Source organism: Ornithorhynchus anatinus, chromosome 16 (assembly GCF_004115215.2).
Source record: "Ornithorhynchus anatinus isolate Pmale09 chromosome 16, mOrnAna1.pri.v4, whole genome shotgun sequence".
Lineage (NCBI taxonomy): Eukaryota > Metazoa > Chordata > Mammalia > Monotremata > Ornithorhynchidae > Ornithorhynchus > Ornithorhynchus anatinus.
Window position 1 is genome coordinate 27,826,815 of NC_041743.1, and position 13,583 is coordinate 27,840,397.

The 13,583-nt window shown below is 40.7% G+C and overlaps 1 protein-coding gene across 2 annotated transcripts in view; it reads right to left on the reverse strand.

The window, feature by feature from the left end:
• Positions 1 to 565: 565 nt before the first annotated feature.
• The window catches only part of FHIP2A (FHF complex subunit HOOK interacting protein 2A), a 41,913-nt gene continuing 28,895 nt past the window's right edge, over positions 566 to 13,583 (reverse strand). Inside the window, exons 15-17 of one of the 2 annotated variants that reach the window (XM_029080406.2) lie at positions 5,886 to 6,026; positions 4,003 to 4,106; positions 566 to 3,912 (exon numbers count right to left, since the gene is read on the reverse strand). In XM_029080406.2, coding sequence (XP_028936239.1) covers positions 3,807 to 3,912; positions 4,003 to 4,106; positions 5,886 to 6,026 — 351 coding nt within the window. In that variant the 3' untranslated portion in view covers positions 566 to 3,806. Of the gene's footprint in view, positions 3,913 to 4,002; positions 4,107 to 5,885; positions 6,027 to 11,248; positions 11,394 to 13,583 lie in introns of those variants that run through there. The other variant, XM_029080407.2, reaches the window with a different exon arrangement.

The following is a 13,583-nucleotide window of genomic DNA, read 5'->3' on the forward strand; positions in this document are numbered from 1 at the left end:
AGGCTGGGAAGGTGGGGAAGCAGCGTGGCTCAGTGGAAAGAGCCTCGGCTTCGGAGTCAGAGGTCATGAGCTCGACTCCCCGCTCTGCCACTTGTCAGCTGTGTGACTGTGGGCAAGTCACTTCACTTCTCTGTGCCTCAGTTACCTCATCTGTAAAATGGGGATTAACTGTGAGCCTCACGTGGGATGACCTGATGACCCTGTATCTCGCCCAGCGCTTAGAACAGTGCTCTGCACATAGTAAGCGCTTAACAAATACCAAAATTATTATTATTATTATTGTTATACCTGTTTTGCCTTCTGTCCAACTGCCAACGCTGGAAATTCGCGAGCACTTAGTTGAACGGAACTGAACGAGTACAGAACTTCCAGTGCAAAACAGAAGCTTTACTGGTATTCAGTAACATAACTGCTTAATCAGAATGTTGAAGATAATGCTAGGGATGATGGGTCAAAGTGCTGTGTTTATTTATAGAATGGTGACCCTAGATGCTATCTCTGAAAGACTCTTTCCTCCAAGTTCTGGCACACTTGAAATATGACTGATTCAAACACCACAAAAACCTTCATTTAAATTATATTAATTTATTTTTACAATATCCCTTTTAGTCCTGCATGCATTAGCACAAAAAGTTGAATTTTATCAAACCTCCTTTGTAAAAGTTAACGTATGTACAATGGGATCATTTTTGAATGGTTTCCTCATTGGATAGCGCACGTCTGCCAAAACCTTGGTAACACTGCCAAGTCAAAGGTTTAATAGAAAAGCTTTACTGAATATCCTCTGTTTAATGTAAACAAGGTTGGAGGCAAAACAAAGAGTTTAAAATAATACTATTTTATAGGGCCCAGAAATATGAATATTAACCAGGTATTAAAGCACTGTGTGTTACAATGGCATGCATATTTGGATTTAATATACAACCCAAAGTACAATTACCATGTAATCGGTAGCTTTTTTTAAGCATTTCATCATAGCTTTATTTTATCAAGACAAATATCAATGAACTTCATAATTAAATGGTAGCTCCTTTATACCTTTTGGGAAAAAAAATTACCATGGATTTATGAAGCAATTCAATCACTTGTGCCCTGTAAAATGAAGTGTGACAATCTTTACACTCGCAGTAGTGGAAGCAAGCAAAGGACTTTGGTCCATTTTTATACATACATATAGATACACTTACAAGTGATGTACAACCAGACCAGAAAGCTGTATATTAACACACAGCTCCCGTATTGCACAGACAGATATATGATGAAACATTACAGAGTCACGATGTGAGTACTACAGTGGAAATTTCTGTTCTAGGAAGCATACTAGCTCATCACCACCATTTTCAACAGAGTCTGAATCCACAACTAAATTGGTGAGAGAAAAGAAAAGAAAGAGTATCCTCCTTTACACAGCTGTGCAACAGGATTCAAACTCAAGTCCGGGATCTAGTTGTGGCAACATCTGGCTGGTGATTTTAATCAAATACTTCAACAATAATTGTTTTTCAAGTGTTCACACACAAAACAGACAAAACTAGCCATTTAGCGCACCCTCCATTCACAAGTAAACTCAACATGAAACCACGGATTGACTTTCAAAAGTGAAAAAAAAAGTGCATGTGAAAATTAGAAGAAAAACAAAAACGAGCAACTTTTATCCTAAGCTTTAGCTGTTTTACAAAGAACAGGGGTAACTACCATTATATGTATTATTTTTCCCTAAGCAGCACTTGCAACAGAAGGTATAAAGCTTGTCTTTACCCTGGATTATCAATGCCCATGTTGGAAGTTGCAGACTGACTAACATTTGGTTCAAGAGGTAACAAACAGGACAACTACATAAACTGAGCCCTAAACACATCTTGGAACTTAAGCAGACATTAAATTCTCCATAGATTTTAAATAACCAAGCCTCCAAAAAAAAATAATAAAATAAAAATACACATCTGTGTTAATAGAGCTAAATCTTTCTTGCAATTTAAAATATAGAAATTACAGTGTTCCTTCCACAAACTGACTGATTGGGTAAAAATGGACTGAAAAATGAGATTCCATTTCAGAAGGTTTTTTTCTAGAAAAATCACCCTTGAAGTTCATGTTGTCAATGTTTTTTGTAATGAATTGCTGGGACTGCTCTAATAGAATATTGCTTTACATTACAAATACATTTCTAGTATGAAGCCTTTTATAGGCCAGAATATTCATGAACTTTTAACATCCCATTCTGAATAAATAATGAAAAATCTTTTTGGGTAAAAAAGTTCAAAGCAAATGGAATAAAAATTACAGCCAACTAAAATTCACGTAAGCGTATTAACTACGATTGTATATCCCGGTAATGCAGGGTGTCTATACAAGCAAACGTGTGTTCTGCAAATACAACTTCTCATAAGGAGCCATTCCTTTCAAGCTCTGAAGCAAATTTCTGCTATCCAAATATCTGCAAGGGCGCAGAAATAAAGAAAAAGTGCAATTGCCTAGTTTAAAAAATCTGAACAAAAAAGATAGCTTAATAGAACTACTGCATGAGGGGAAAGAACGACTTTCATTTGTCCCAATTCTCTTTCATGTTCAAACGAGAACTCCTAGGCAGCAGGAGCGAGCATTTTTCTGTACAAACTAGAGCACGCGCCCAGCGCCGCTTTCAGACAAGCCACAGGCCCATGAAATCCTTTCAGTGTCCATTTTCTATCAATTTCTAAAAACACACATAGGCCTATATATGTGATTTTCCAAAATCCCTCAACATACCAACAGGACAATAAAAGACTAGGATTTTTCCTTTACAATCCTTAAAACTAATTCTTCAACAAAAAATGTAAACATTAAGGGTGACACTGGCATTTCTGATTGCTGCCTAAAGTGGTACCAGTCAGTTCTTTTGTCTAGACACTACCACGGATTCAGTAAGAAAATAAAATTACAAAACACTTATGGTTGCCCATTCTCAAGGCACACAATATTCTTTACCCAATTTGTGTTACATTATCTTTAAAAAAAATATGGTCCTAGCAAACACTACGGGTGACCTGTATAAATTTAACACAGTTGCAAACGTGATACGGCTTCGATAAACTGGGGCCCATACACAGCAATTAATCACTACCGCTGCTAAATCCAATAAAGGTTTAAAAATCATTTTGAAAAATATAGTAGTCGAGATTATTATTCAAGAATTTCTTCATTGTATTAAACTGTTCTCTAAAAGAAAAGTATTAAAGTCGGTATATTTGTTATACTGGGACTATCAAATATCTATTATCCCTCCCCCAATTTTTAATAATATAGAGCAAATTCTGCTTGTCTTTTCGTGATTCCGGTATATTTTCTTCCTAGTTTAAACTTTCCTTTAATATCAGATGAGAATTTGGACACGAAAATATTCGTGATAGCGTCTCTGTATAGCCACCGATAACATAAGCATCTGAGTCCCCAGACTATGTCAAAAACCCTTATTCCCCAAAACAATGTTAAATGACCAGAAATCATCCAAGTCATGATATCTGAGGTTTTGCAGCTTTTCAAATAGTCATAAGAAAATGTTTTCCTGAAGTTCCTTTGATTGCACCCTGGATTCAATGTGCACTTGCACACAGAACCATTACAATACAGCCAATGCCAACAAATCACAGAAACAGTGACTAAAAATATCTGCTCAGCTGGGTCCTTAATAGTTCTGTCCACATTACTTCAACACTTCCTAGAAGAACTTAGACGTTTCTTGACTGGGTGGAATCGAAAGTATTTTTTTTTTTTTGGATGAAATGCATTAAGCAGCTTGATTCCTGCTGCAACTGAAAAGAGGCTCCTTATGGCGTGGAGGAAGCATGGTATTTCACAAATGCAATGGCTGCTAGTTCTTTACAGAACTCCTCAAGCACAATCACACCTTCCAGTAACGTCATGTGGTCAATGCTAGGAAAGGAAAGCAGAACAGTAATTATTTGGAAATCGCACAATAGGGGGATTTATTGAAACGTGGAAGGGTACAGAACATTGGCTTACATATGACCTTCAGGTTCCAGACCAAGCAGTCGCTTTCTGACCAGCAGAAGTTTGGGGGTGAAGTCTGGAATGCGCTGGATTCTGACCATAAGGTCTCCCACCACCTGCATCACCCAGAGAGACAAGAAGAATACTCACAGCATTTTCTTGGGCTTGAAGGCCATTATCCACAGTCTAGACTGTAAGCTCGTCGCAGGCAGGGAACGAGTCTTCCGACTCTGTTGCGCTGCACTCTCCCAGCATGAATGGGCACGTACAGTGCTCCGCTCGTAGTAAGCGCTCGATAAATACCACCGATGATGATTCAACAGTGACGACGGGGTATCCCATCAAGATTCAGTCAATCGGTGGTATTTACTGAGCGCCTCCGGGTGTGCAGACCACTCTGCTAAATGCTTGGGAAAGTACAAGCCGACAAAGTTGAGCGACGGACAATTTCGGTCCCGAGCTTCAGAGCCTGTATGAAACAACTGACTCTAATACTAGTGGTCTGTGCACTGCTATTCGCACTCTCTTATTCACGCCATTCTTGCTCCTGCTGGGCCACAGCCTGCAAATGAGTGCAAATGTGGGTAGAGGTTCCGCATATTGCAGAGTACAAAGAGATTTTTTAAAGCGCAGGTCACATTTCCAGCCATCGTAACTGCAGTATAGTTCCAGTACTGTGTCCCCGTGCCACAGTTCAGTAGGCAATTGACTTGGTGGTTACTGTGGTGTTCGCTACCACCATCCTATCTGTAATGTACTTTATTGTCTCTCTCTGTTAGACTGTAAACTTCTTGAAGGTAGGGATTCCACCTACTAATTCTAATGGATTATCCCAAGCAGTCAGTACAGTGCTCTGCGCATGGTAGACGCTCAGTAGATACCATTGATCGATGGAAATTAGCGAGCTGTATTCTAAGATTTTTGCTGGGCTTGTCCCATATTTTGGTTCTTTGGTCAAAAACCTTCACCGATGATGGCAAAGCCAAGCAAGTATATTTTCCTATGGTATTTGTTAAGCACTTACTATATGCCAGGCACTGTACTAAATGCTGGAGCAGATGCAGGTTAATCAGGTTGGCCATAGTCCCACCTGGGGCTCACATATTAAGCCTCATTTTACAGATGAGGTAACTGAGGCACTGATACCATTGATCGATGGAAATTAGCGAGCTGTATTCTAAGATTTCTGCTGGGCTTGTCCCATATTTTGGTTCTTTGGTCAAAAACCTTCACCGATGATGGCAAAGCCAAGCAAGTATATTTTCCTATGGTATTTGTTAAGCACTTACTATATGCCAGGCACTGTACTAAATGCTGGAGCAGATGCAAGTTAATCAGGTTGGCCATAGTCCCACCTGGGGCTCACATATTAAGCCTCATGTTACAGATGAGATAACTGAGGCACTGAGAAGTTAAGCAACTTGCCTAAGGTTACACAGCAGACAAGTGCTGGACTCAGGATTAGAACCCAAGTCCTTCTTACCCCCAGGCCTGTGCTCTATCTACTAGGCCACACTACAAGTATCTCCCTCCTTGTAGAATTGGGACTAGAATCCCCAGGTCCCGATTTCCACACCTGTACTCTTTTCAATGGACCAAAACAAGGATATCTACTTCATAGTACTGCCCTGAAAAGGATCAGTTTATGCTCTAAACTGCTTTTTTTTTTTTAATCAAGAGTTTCCCACCCATTCACCCTTCGTTAAAATCGATTAAATCTCCTGCATGTGTTCCATTTTAGAAGGTATATTAAGGAACCGGGCTTAAAAATGTTTAATTTTCCCTGCAGTATATGGACATATTATAAAACACAGTGAAATTAACAATGATTTTTACAAGAGGTATCTTGGGCCTCTTATAAACTTGGTATCACGTAAACGTTTTCACATACTCACCCGAACAATAACAGAGAAAAGCGATCTGCAGCCTGAAGCAAGATTCACATATGGATCCAAAAGATACTCATGGATATGTGGATGGGGGAACAGAGAAAGTCTGGACAGCACTGATGTTACTTGTAAATTTACATCGTATGGCTAGAGAGAGAGTGGAGAAGCAAAAACAATGACATTTTAGGCCAGGAAGGACATGTTTAAAGAAGCTACTCTACTGCATTTGAAACCACATCAATTATACCTAATTCAATGTGTTAATTTGTCTTTACTGGAAAGGGGAGGCTATTTCTGTTAAAGTCAAGGACAACCTGACCTTCTGTCTCTTTGCACCCCGATCTAACAATAAGAAAATTGAAAAGCGCTTTGGCACCGCAGTATCATATAGCTGGAAAGAACCAAACAGCAGGAGGCTCTCTGGGAGTATTAGCTGGGGCCAGGCAAAAAGTACATCCTTCACCGTTGCCCAAATCTGATCCTTAACTCACTGTGGAGCACGTATGGCCCACGGGCTCTGGAATAGCACACCAGAAGGGGCAAGGGACTATAGGAACCAACAAGAATCCCGGACTTGGCCAGTGGAATGAAGAACCATTTGCCTCCAGATGCAGGTCCGTCCTTTGGCTCTGGAACGTCACGTGTTCACAGCAGGTTAGAACAGGCAAAAGGCCTCACCCAAGGGTAAGTTACTGTGTGCGGAGCATTACATTAAGCACTGGGAGAGAATTCACAGGTGGGAATTCGACATGGTCTTTGTCCTTCGGGGGGCTCGCAGTCTAAGAAGGGTGATGCAAAATTATGGGGAAAAAAGTAATTGGGCCATTTGATTTAGCAAGATTTACTTCTGTTCAGAATCAGCTAAACATCAGCTTGTAATTATCAACATTATCTTCCAACTCCCAAATAAGAGGACATTATGGTTATGTCTAAATCTACAATCAATAGTATTTACTGAGCACTTACTATGTGCAGAGCATTGTACTAAGCACTTGGGAGCTAATTCTACAATACAGAATTAGCAGACACATTCCCTGCCCATAATGAGCTCACAGTTGAGAGGAGGAGACAGACATTAGTATAAATAATTTCTAATGTATAATTTAAAGATAGGTACATAAGTACTGTGGAGTTGGAGTGAATATCAAATGTCCAGAGGCCACAGATCCAAGTAAATACACAATGCAGAAGGGAGAGCGAGCTGGGGAAAGCAGGCATTAATCAGGGAAGGCATCTTGGAGGAGATGTGACCCCTATAATTTTTTGAAGGTGGAGATAGTCGAGGCCAAGTGATTATGGAGGGGGAGGGAGTTCCGGGCCAAGGGGAGAACGTGGAAAAGAGGTTGGCGGCAAGACAGATGGGACTGGGGCACAGTGGGCTAAAAAGTAGCATCTCACTGATTATATCACTGTTTGGCAGCAGAACTTGAAAGATTTAATTAGTTCAGCCAAGCAAGGTGCCACATTCCTGATGGGTCTTTATCATTCATGATATGTCTGTCTCCAGTCCCCCCCCTCAACTAATACTTTTAGACTCTGAGCCCCCTGAAAGACAGGGTTTAGGTCCAATTCCCATCTGTGTATTCTGTCCCAGGGCTTAGTAGAGTGCCCTGAACACAGTAAGTGTTTAATAAACACTATCATTATTACTACAACATACTGGCCTGACCACCGGCTATTATTCTCCAAACTGGTACTAGCTGGAAAACCAGTGAATAAAAAAACAGTGGCATCCAAACTGCAGTTAGAGTGCAGACTCCTTGTGGCAGGGAACCTGGTTCACGATTCTGTTGTACAGAGCTTGGTAGAGTGAACTGCATCCAATGGGTGTTCAATAAATACCAGACCAATACTACCTTGAGATCAAGCTGGCGACCTACCACCTGTCCCCACCCTCAGCCAGCGTGGCTCAGTGGAAAGAGCCTGGGTTTGGGAGTCAGAGGTCATGGGTTCGAATCCCGGCTCTGCCACTTGTCAGCTGTGCGACTGTGGGCAAGTCACTTAACTTCTCTGGGCCTCAGTTACCTCACCTGTAAAATGGGGATGAAGACTGTGAGCCTCACGTGGTTACCTGATTACCTCACCTGATTACCCTGTATCTCCCCCAGCGCTTAGAACAGTGCTCTGCACATAGTAAGCGCTTAACAAATACCAACATTCTTTTTATTATTAACAGCCTTAGTAATATCACATCTCCTCCAAAAGGCCTTCCCCAACTAAGCACTTATTTCCCCCACTCCCTCTCCCTTCTGTGTCCCTCTCACACTTGGATGTGCACCCTTTAATGTCTACCAACTTCGTTATATTGTACTCTCCCAAGCACTTAGTACAATGTCCTGCCCACAGCAAACACTGAGTAAATATGACTGATTGATATCTATCATCATCATCACTACTTACTGAGCACCTACTAAGGGAGAGCTCTGCACTAGGCACTTCAGAATAAACAACCGAAGAGAAAGACATGGTTCTTGGCCTCAGAGAATTTACAGCACAATGCCAAGTTCTTACGACAAGTTCCGAAGCAATATCTCAGTAGTTTTATTAAGAGTAACGAACTCGAGCTACCAGAATCCGAATGAATAATGAAAGATCACTTTTCTTTAAAATGGTATTTGTTAAGCATGTGCTATGGGTAGGCATGAGCTATTCAGGATAGACAGAGTCCATGTCCCACATGGGGCTCTGTCTAATCCCCATTTTACAGATGAGGTAATTGAGGCACAAAGAAGTTAAGTAACTTGCCCACGGTCACAGAACAGACAAGCGGTGGAGCCCGGAATTAGAACCAGGTCCTATTGACTCCCAGGTGTGTGCTCTATCTACTAGGCCATGCTATTTCTCCAAAATTCTCCAAGATGGGATGCAAAAGGATTAGTTTAATGATCTGATTTTTAAATTACAAGCAACAAAGGAAAAAATCATTATCATTAACTGCAACTTCTCATGACTACATCCTGAAATATTACATTCAGTTCAAGCTAAGGCAGAGGTGCGGACCCAAGACTGATGGGAAACTGGGGGTCGGCTGATTGCCACAAAACTGGGGGCTTTTAAGCTCCACTAAAGAAGGTACACAGACCTGTACACAAAACCATAGCACACTGAGAAGTGCAGATGGTTTCACAGTGAAAACTCTCACAGTAACTGATGGCTCTCTGTTGTCGGCCAGATCCCAGTCAGATTTGATGCGTCAGGAGTGGCTACTAAAGAATATAATGAATCATGGACTCCTGAATCGCAATGTGCCTTCAAATCACAACACTGCCAAGCAGACAAAATCATTTCAGTCTAACAGATGAAGAAGTGTGGGGTAAACATCGAAATATCTATTCAGGAAGCTTACAAAAAACACTGTATCAGTAGGCCTAGGCTGGCAGCTACTAAGCGTTTGGTTATCCTGAAAAGACCTAAAAACTACTTGCTGAGCAGCATGGCGTAGTGGATGGAGCACGGGCCTGGGAGTCAGAAAGTCAAGGGTTCTCATCCCAGTTCCACCACTTGTCTGCTGTGTGACCTCGGGCAAGTCACTTCACTTCTCTGTGCGACAGTTACCTCATCTGTAAAACGGGAAGTTAGATGGTGAGCCCCACATGGGACAGGGACTGTATCCAACTTGATTTGCTTGAATCCACCCAAGCGCTTTATACCGTACCTGGCACATAGTAAGCGCTTAACAAATATCATCATTTGGAAGGCTAAGGTGGCCCTACTGCTCCATTTTCCCTATTACCATCAGAATAAAGTGTAAGTCCAGTCTTGCTCATCAATGGTTTTTTACTGAGCGCTTACTATGCACAAAGCATTGAACTAAGTGCTTGGGAGACTCTAGCTCAACAGAGTTGACATACAGGTTCCCTGCCTGCAATGATTTACAGTCTAGAGGGGGAGACAGACATTAACATCAGTGTTCTCTCTGTCCCATTTGGTAAAGGAACCAAGAATGCAGATTATGCACTTGTAATATTAATAGAATTAATGTCATTAATTCTACACAAGCATGTAGCCCAGCAGATCCAGGTGGGTATCAGGATAAGCATCTCAAGCCCTGGTAAAATCTTTCAAGATTTCAACACGGACTCACTAGAAGCATTATTTTTTGAAATAGTCATCCAGAGCTACTCTATGGTTATGACTGCCCTCTGGAGGCACACAAACACTCTCAAGAAGACCTGGAAATAATAAGTAATTGCTTTACAGTCATAGCAGTTGTGAGTAGTAATAATATTGAAAACAGTGGGAGATTCTCCACGCTACTAAATTTCATCATTACAGAGATTAATAATTCACATAATAGCACATAAGTGCTGTGGGGAAATGTGAGCACCCAAGTACTTAGGTGGCAGGAAGTGCTGAAATGGCAGTTGTGAGAATATATAAATGAATTATACAATAATTAGAAATTAATTGGGGAAGGCCTCCTGGAGGAGATGTGATTTTTAGAAAGGCTTTCAACATGTGGAGGGTAGTGGTCTATTAGATGCGAAAACAGAGGGAGTTCCAGGTGGGGGTTTAGGGAGGGGAAGGATAGCTTTAAGTTCCTTCTGGGCAGAGACGGTGTCTACTAACTCTGTTGTACTATATTCTCCCAAATACTTAGTACTATGCTCTGCATACATTTAGTGCTCAATAAATACCACTGACTGACTGACTGTTTGACCAAGAGATCAGAGATGGGAAAGAAGTAAACAAGGCATAATGAGTAGGTCAGCTTGAGAGGAATGAATGATGTGAGCTGGGATACTGTGGGAGAAAAGAATGGATATGTAGAAGGGGGGAGAGAGAGAATGCAGAGTGAGTGCCTTAAAAATGATGGTCAGCAGTTCCTGATTGATGCAGAAAGGAATGGACCCCCGTTCAAGAATTTTGGAGGAGTAGTGAAGACATGCAAAGGAAAGTCTTAGAAAAATGAATTGGGAAGGAGAGTGAGGTAGGGACGAGAGAGGGAAAAGACCGGAGGCAAGGACACAGATGAGGAAGCTGATACAGTAGTAATGCCAAGATATGACAGTGTCTAGACCGGTAACCTGGCTGTTAGTGGAGAGGAAGGAACAAATTCTGGAAGTGTTATGAAGGAAAAGCTGATAAGATTTGGAGACAGACTGAATACAGGGGTGAAACGGAGGGAGAATTCAAGGGTATAAAGGTGTAACCCATTTCTACTCTTTTATCCTGTTTGGAACCTGAGTACTTAAATTTTCTAGTAGACAACCTGAAGGGCAAAGGCAAAAGACGTGCTTGTGTTAAAGTTGCATTTTGCTGTGGTCAAGGAAGCGGATGGTGAACAAAAATCCAATCTTACAACGGGCGCAAAATTCTCAGGCAAGGCCATGAAACTTTTTAATACAAACACAAATTATTTTAAGTCATAATTTGTGTACTTTAGTTTTTATTTTTGTAGGTATATTCAAATTAAGGCAATTTTATCACTAAACTCATTTCAAATAGTTGCCGTCACTAAAATGTTGAGGAAGCCAGATACGTGTGTAGACAAAATTCCTTTGGGTAACATTTCTAGAGTGAGAAATGAGAGACAGAAAACTCACTGATTAAACAGAATGTAGGTATATTATGATTTATGGAATGTAGTAAGCACTTGTGGGTTAAATACTGGGAAGAAGAAAGACTGAAGATTCCTGGAGGACAATGAGATAGCATGGGGTTGTTTTATTTAGGAAGCATTCCCACCTCCTCCTACACTTTGTAGATCTGTGTTAGTTCTTCACATACAGTGTAAAAAGCAGGAACCTGAGAGTCAAGGGACAATCTTAATCCCAGTTCTGCCATTTGCCTGCTTTGTGATCTTGGCAAAGTCACTTGACATTTTTGTGCTTCAATTTCCTGTTTTCCTCCCTCAGACTGTGAGTCCTGTTTGAAAAATAGAGGGTGTCTGATCTGACTTTATTAATAATAAGATGGTATTTAAGTGCTTACTATGTGACAAGTACTCTTCTAAGCACTGGAGTAGATGCAAGGTAATCAGGTTGTCTCATGTAGGGCTCACAGTCTTAATCCTCATTTTATAGATGAGGTAACTGAGACACAGACAAGTTATGTGGCTCGCCCAAGGTCACACAGCTAAGTGGCAGAGTGATGATTAGAACCCATGAACTCTGACTCCCAAACACATGCTCTTTCCACTAAGCCACACTGCCACTTCTGTATTGTATCTAACCCTGGCATTTGGCACATAGTAACCACTTAAATACCACAAGTGTTACTGTTATCAGGACACCAGTGTGCAAACCATGTGTCTTAATTTTTAGATTCCAGTTTTACCTGAGGATGCATTTTTAACTGTAGTTCGTTCCCTGTTGGAAAGCAGATCCTTTGCAAAATGACAACTGTCAGATGCAAATAATTTTGTTGAATGCATCTTAACACAATTCTCTCTTCCCAACACACCTTCCCTTTCACAAAGACTGAAAAGGGAGAGAATCCTTGAAATTCCAGGGGTCGATGGGACTGATTACAACCAATAAAAGCTGGGGGACAAGTCAGAAAGGTACAGGCTGCCTCAACTGTGCATACTGGGAAGGTATGGAAAGAGCAGGGGATAGTGACTCGGATTCAAGTTCAAATACTCTGGTAGAGAATTGATGGCCTTTAATCAACTGAAGTTCTTCTTTGTGACCTGACCATGGTTGGGCTGACCTTGAGTTCAAAACTCTCGTAGAGACATGTGGTGGTTTGCCTACTTAAAGAATAAATGGATTTTACAGTCCTAAGGTCTTAAACCCAATTCTATCTTCTGCCAAAGTCAGAGAGGTTGACTTTTCAAAAGGAAAATAATTACCCCATGATATCTGAGAATTCTATCTTTTTCAGCTTCTACTCAAGAGGAAAGCTGAGGGCAAAGGCTAAATTTATTCACATTAGAGTAGTTGGAAATTTTAACTACTCCTACTCTGATAACATCTGAAACTGGGTGCATCTAAAGCATGTTCAATCCAGGAAAGTACTGCCTGGAATTTACACTAAATGTGCTATTTCAAGAGTGGGAAGTGCAGGTTCAGAGGAAATAGGAATCAAATACCCTATTAGAGAATGATGCTCTCCATAGCAGAGAACATGTAAAAGGGGAACTCTCCCAATTCTACCTTTTAGATAGATTTTTTTTAATCACAATGTTCATTCCAGGAGGTCTTAAAAAGACTTTTAAACACCACTTCAGTTCTGATATTTTTAAATGCCTATGGTTGGGTTGTGGGGTTTTCCGCCCCCAGGGGTTGTATTAGCATTCATATTTTAAAATTTTCTGGGTAAGGCATTATAGTTTGGTTTTAAGATTTATTTTAATGTGGACATTTGCTTTCTGAGAAAAATTTCAGAAATTTCTGAGGCTGGCATTGATTTTATCCTTTAGAAGACAAGAAATGCTTTGCTTAGGAATAAGGAACTCCTTACTGGCTTGTTTCTGAAAGTCAAATGAACATTTTCCTAAACTTTAAAAACATGTTTATTTTAATATTTTACTCCTTCTAAAGCTTGTAGTTATTATACTGAGGTGTGCTAATTCTACTTGTGAATTCAGCTTTCACTATAAGTTGAGGCTTGTTCTTGCACTTAATACCGTGCTCTGCACAAAGGCCTCCATAAATACAACTGATTAATTGACACCACTTTTCACTGAATCCAGATGAGTAGACACTGTCCAAAGAATGTTCCCTAATTTTGGGGTCACATTCTATCCAAAATCTGTAG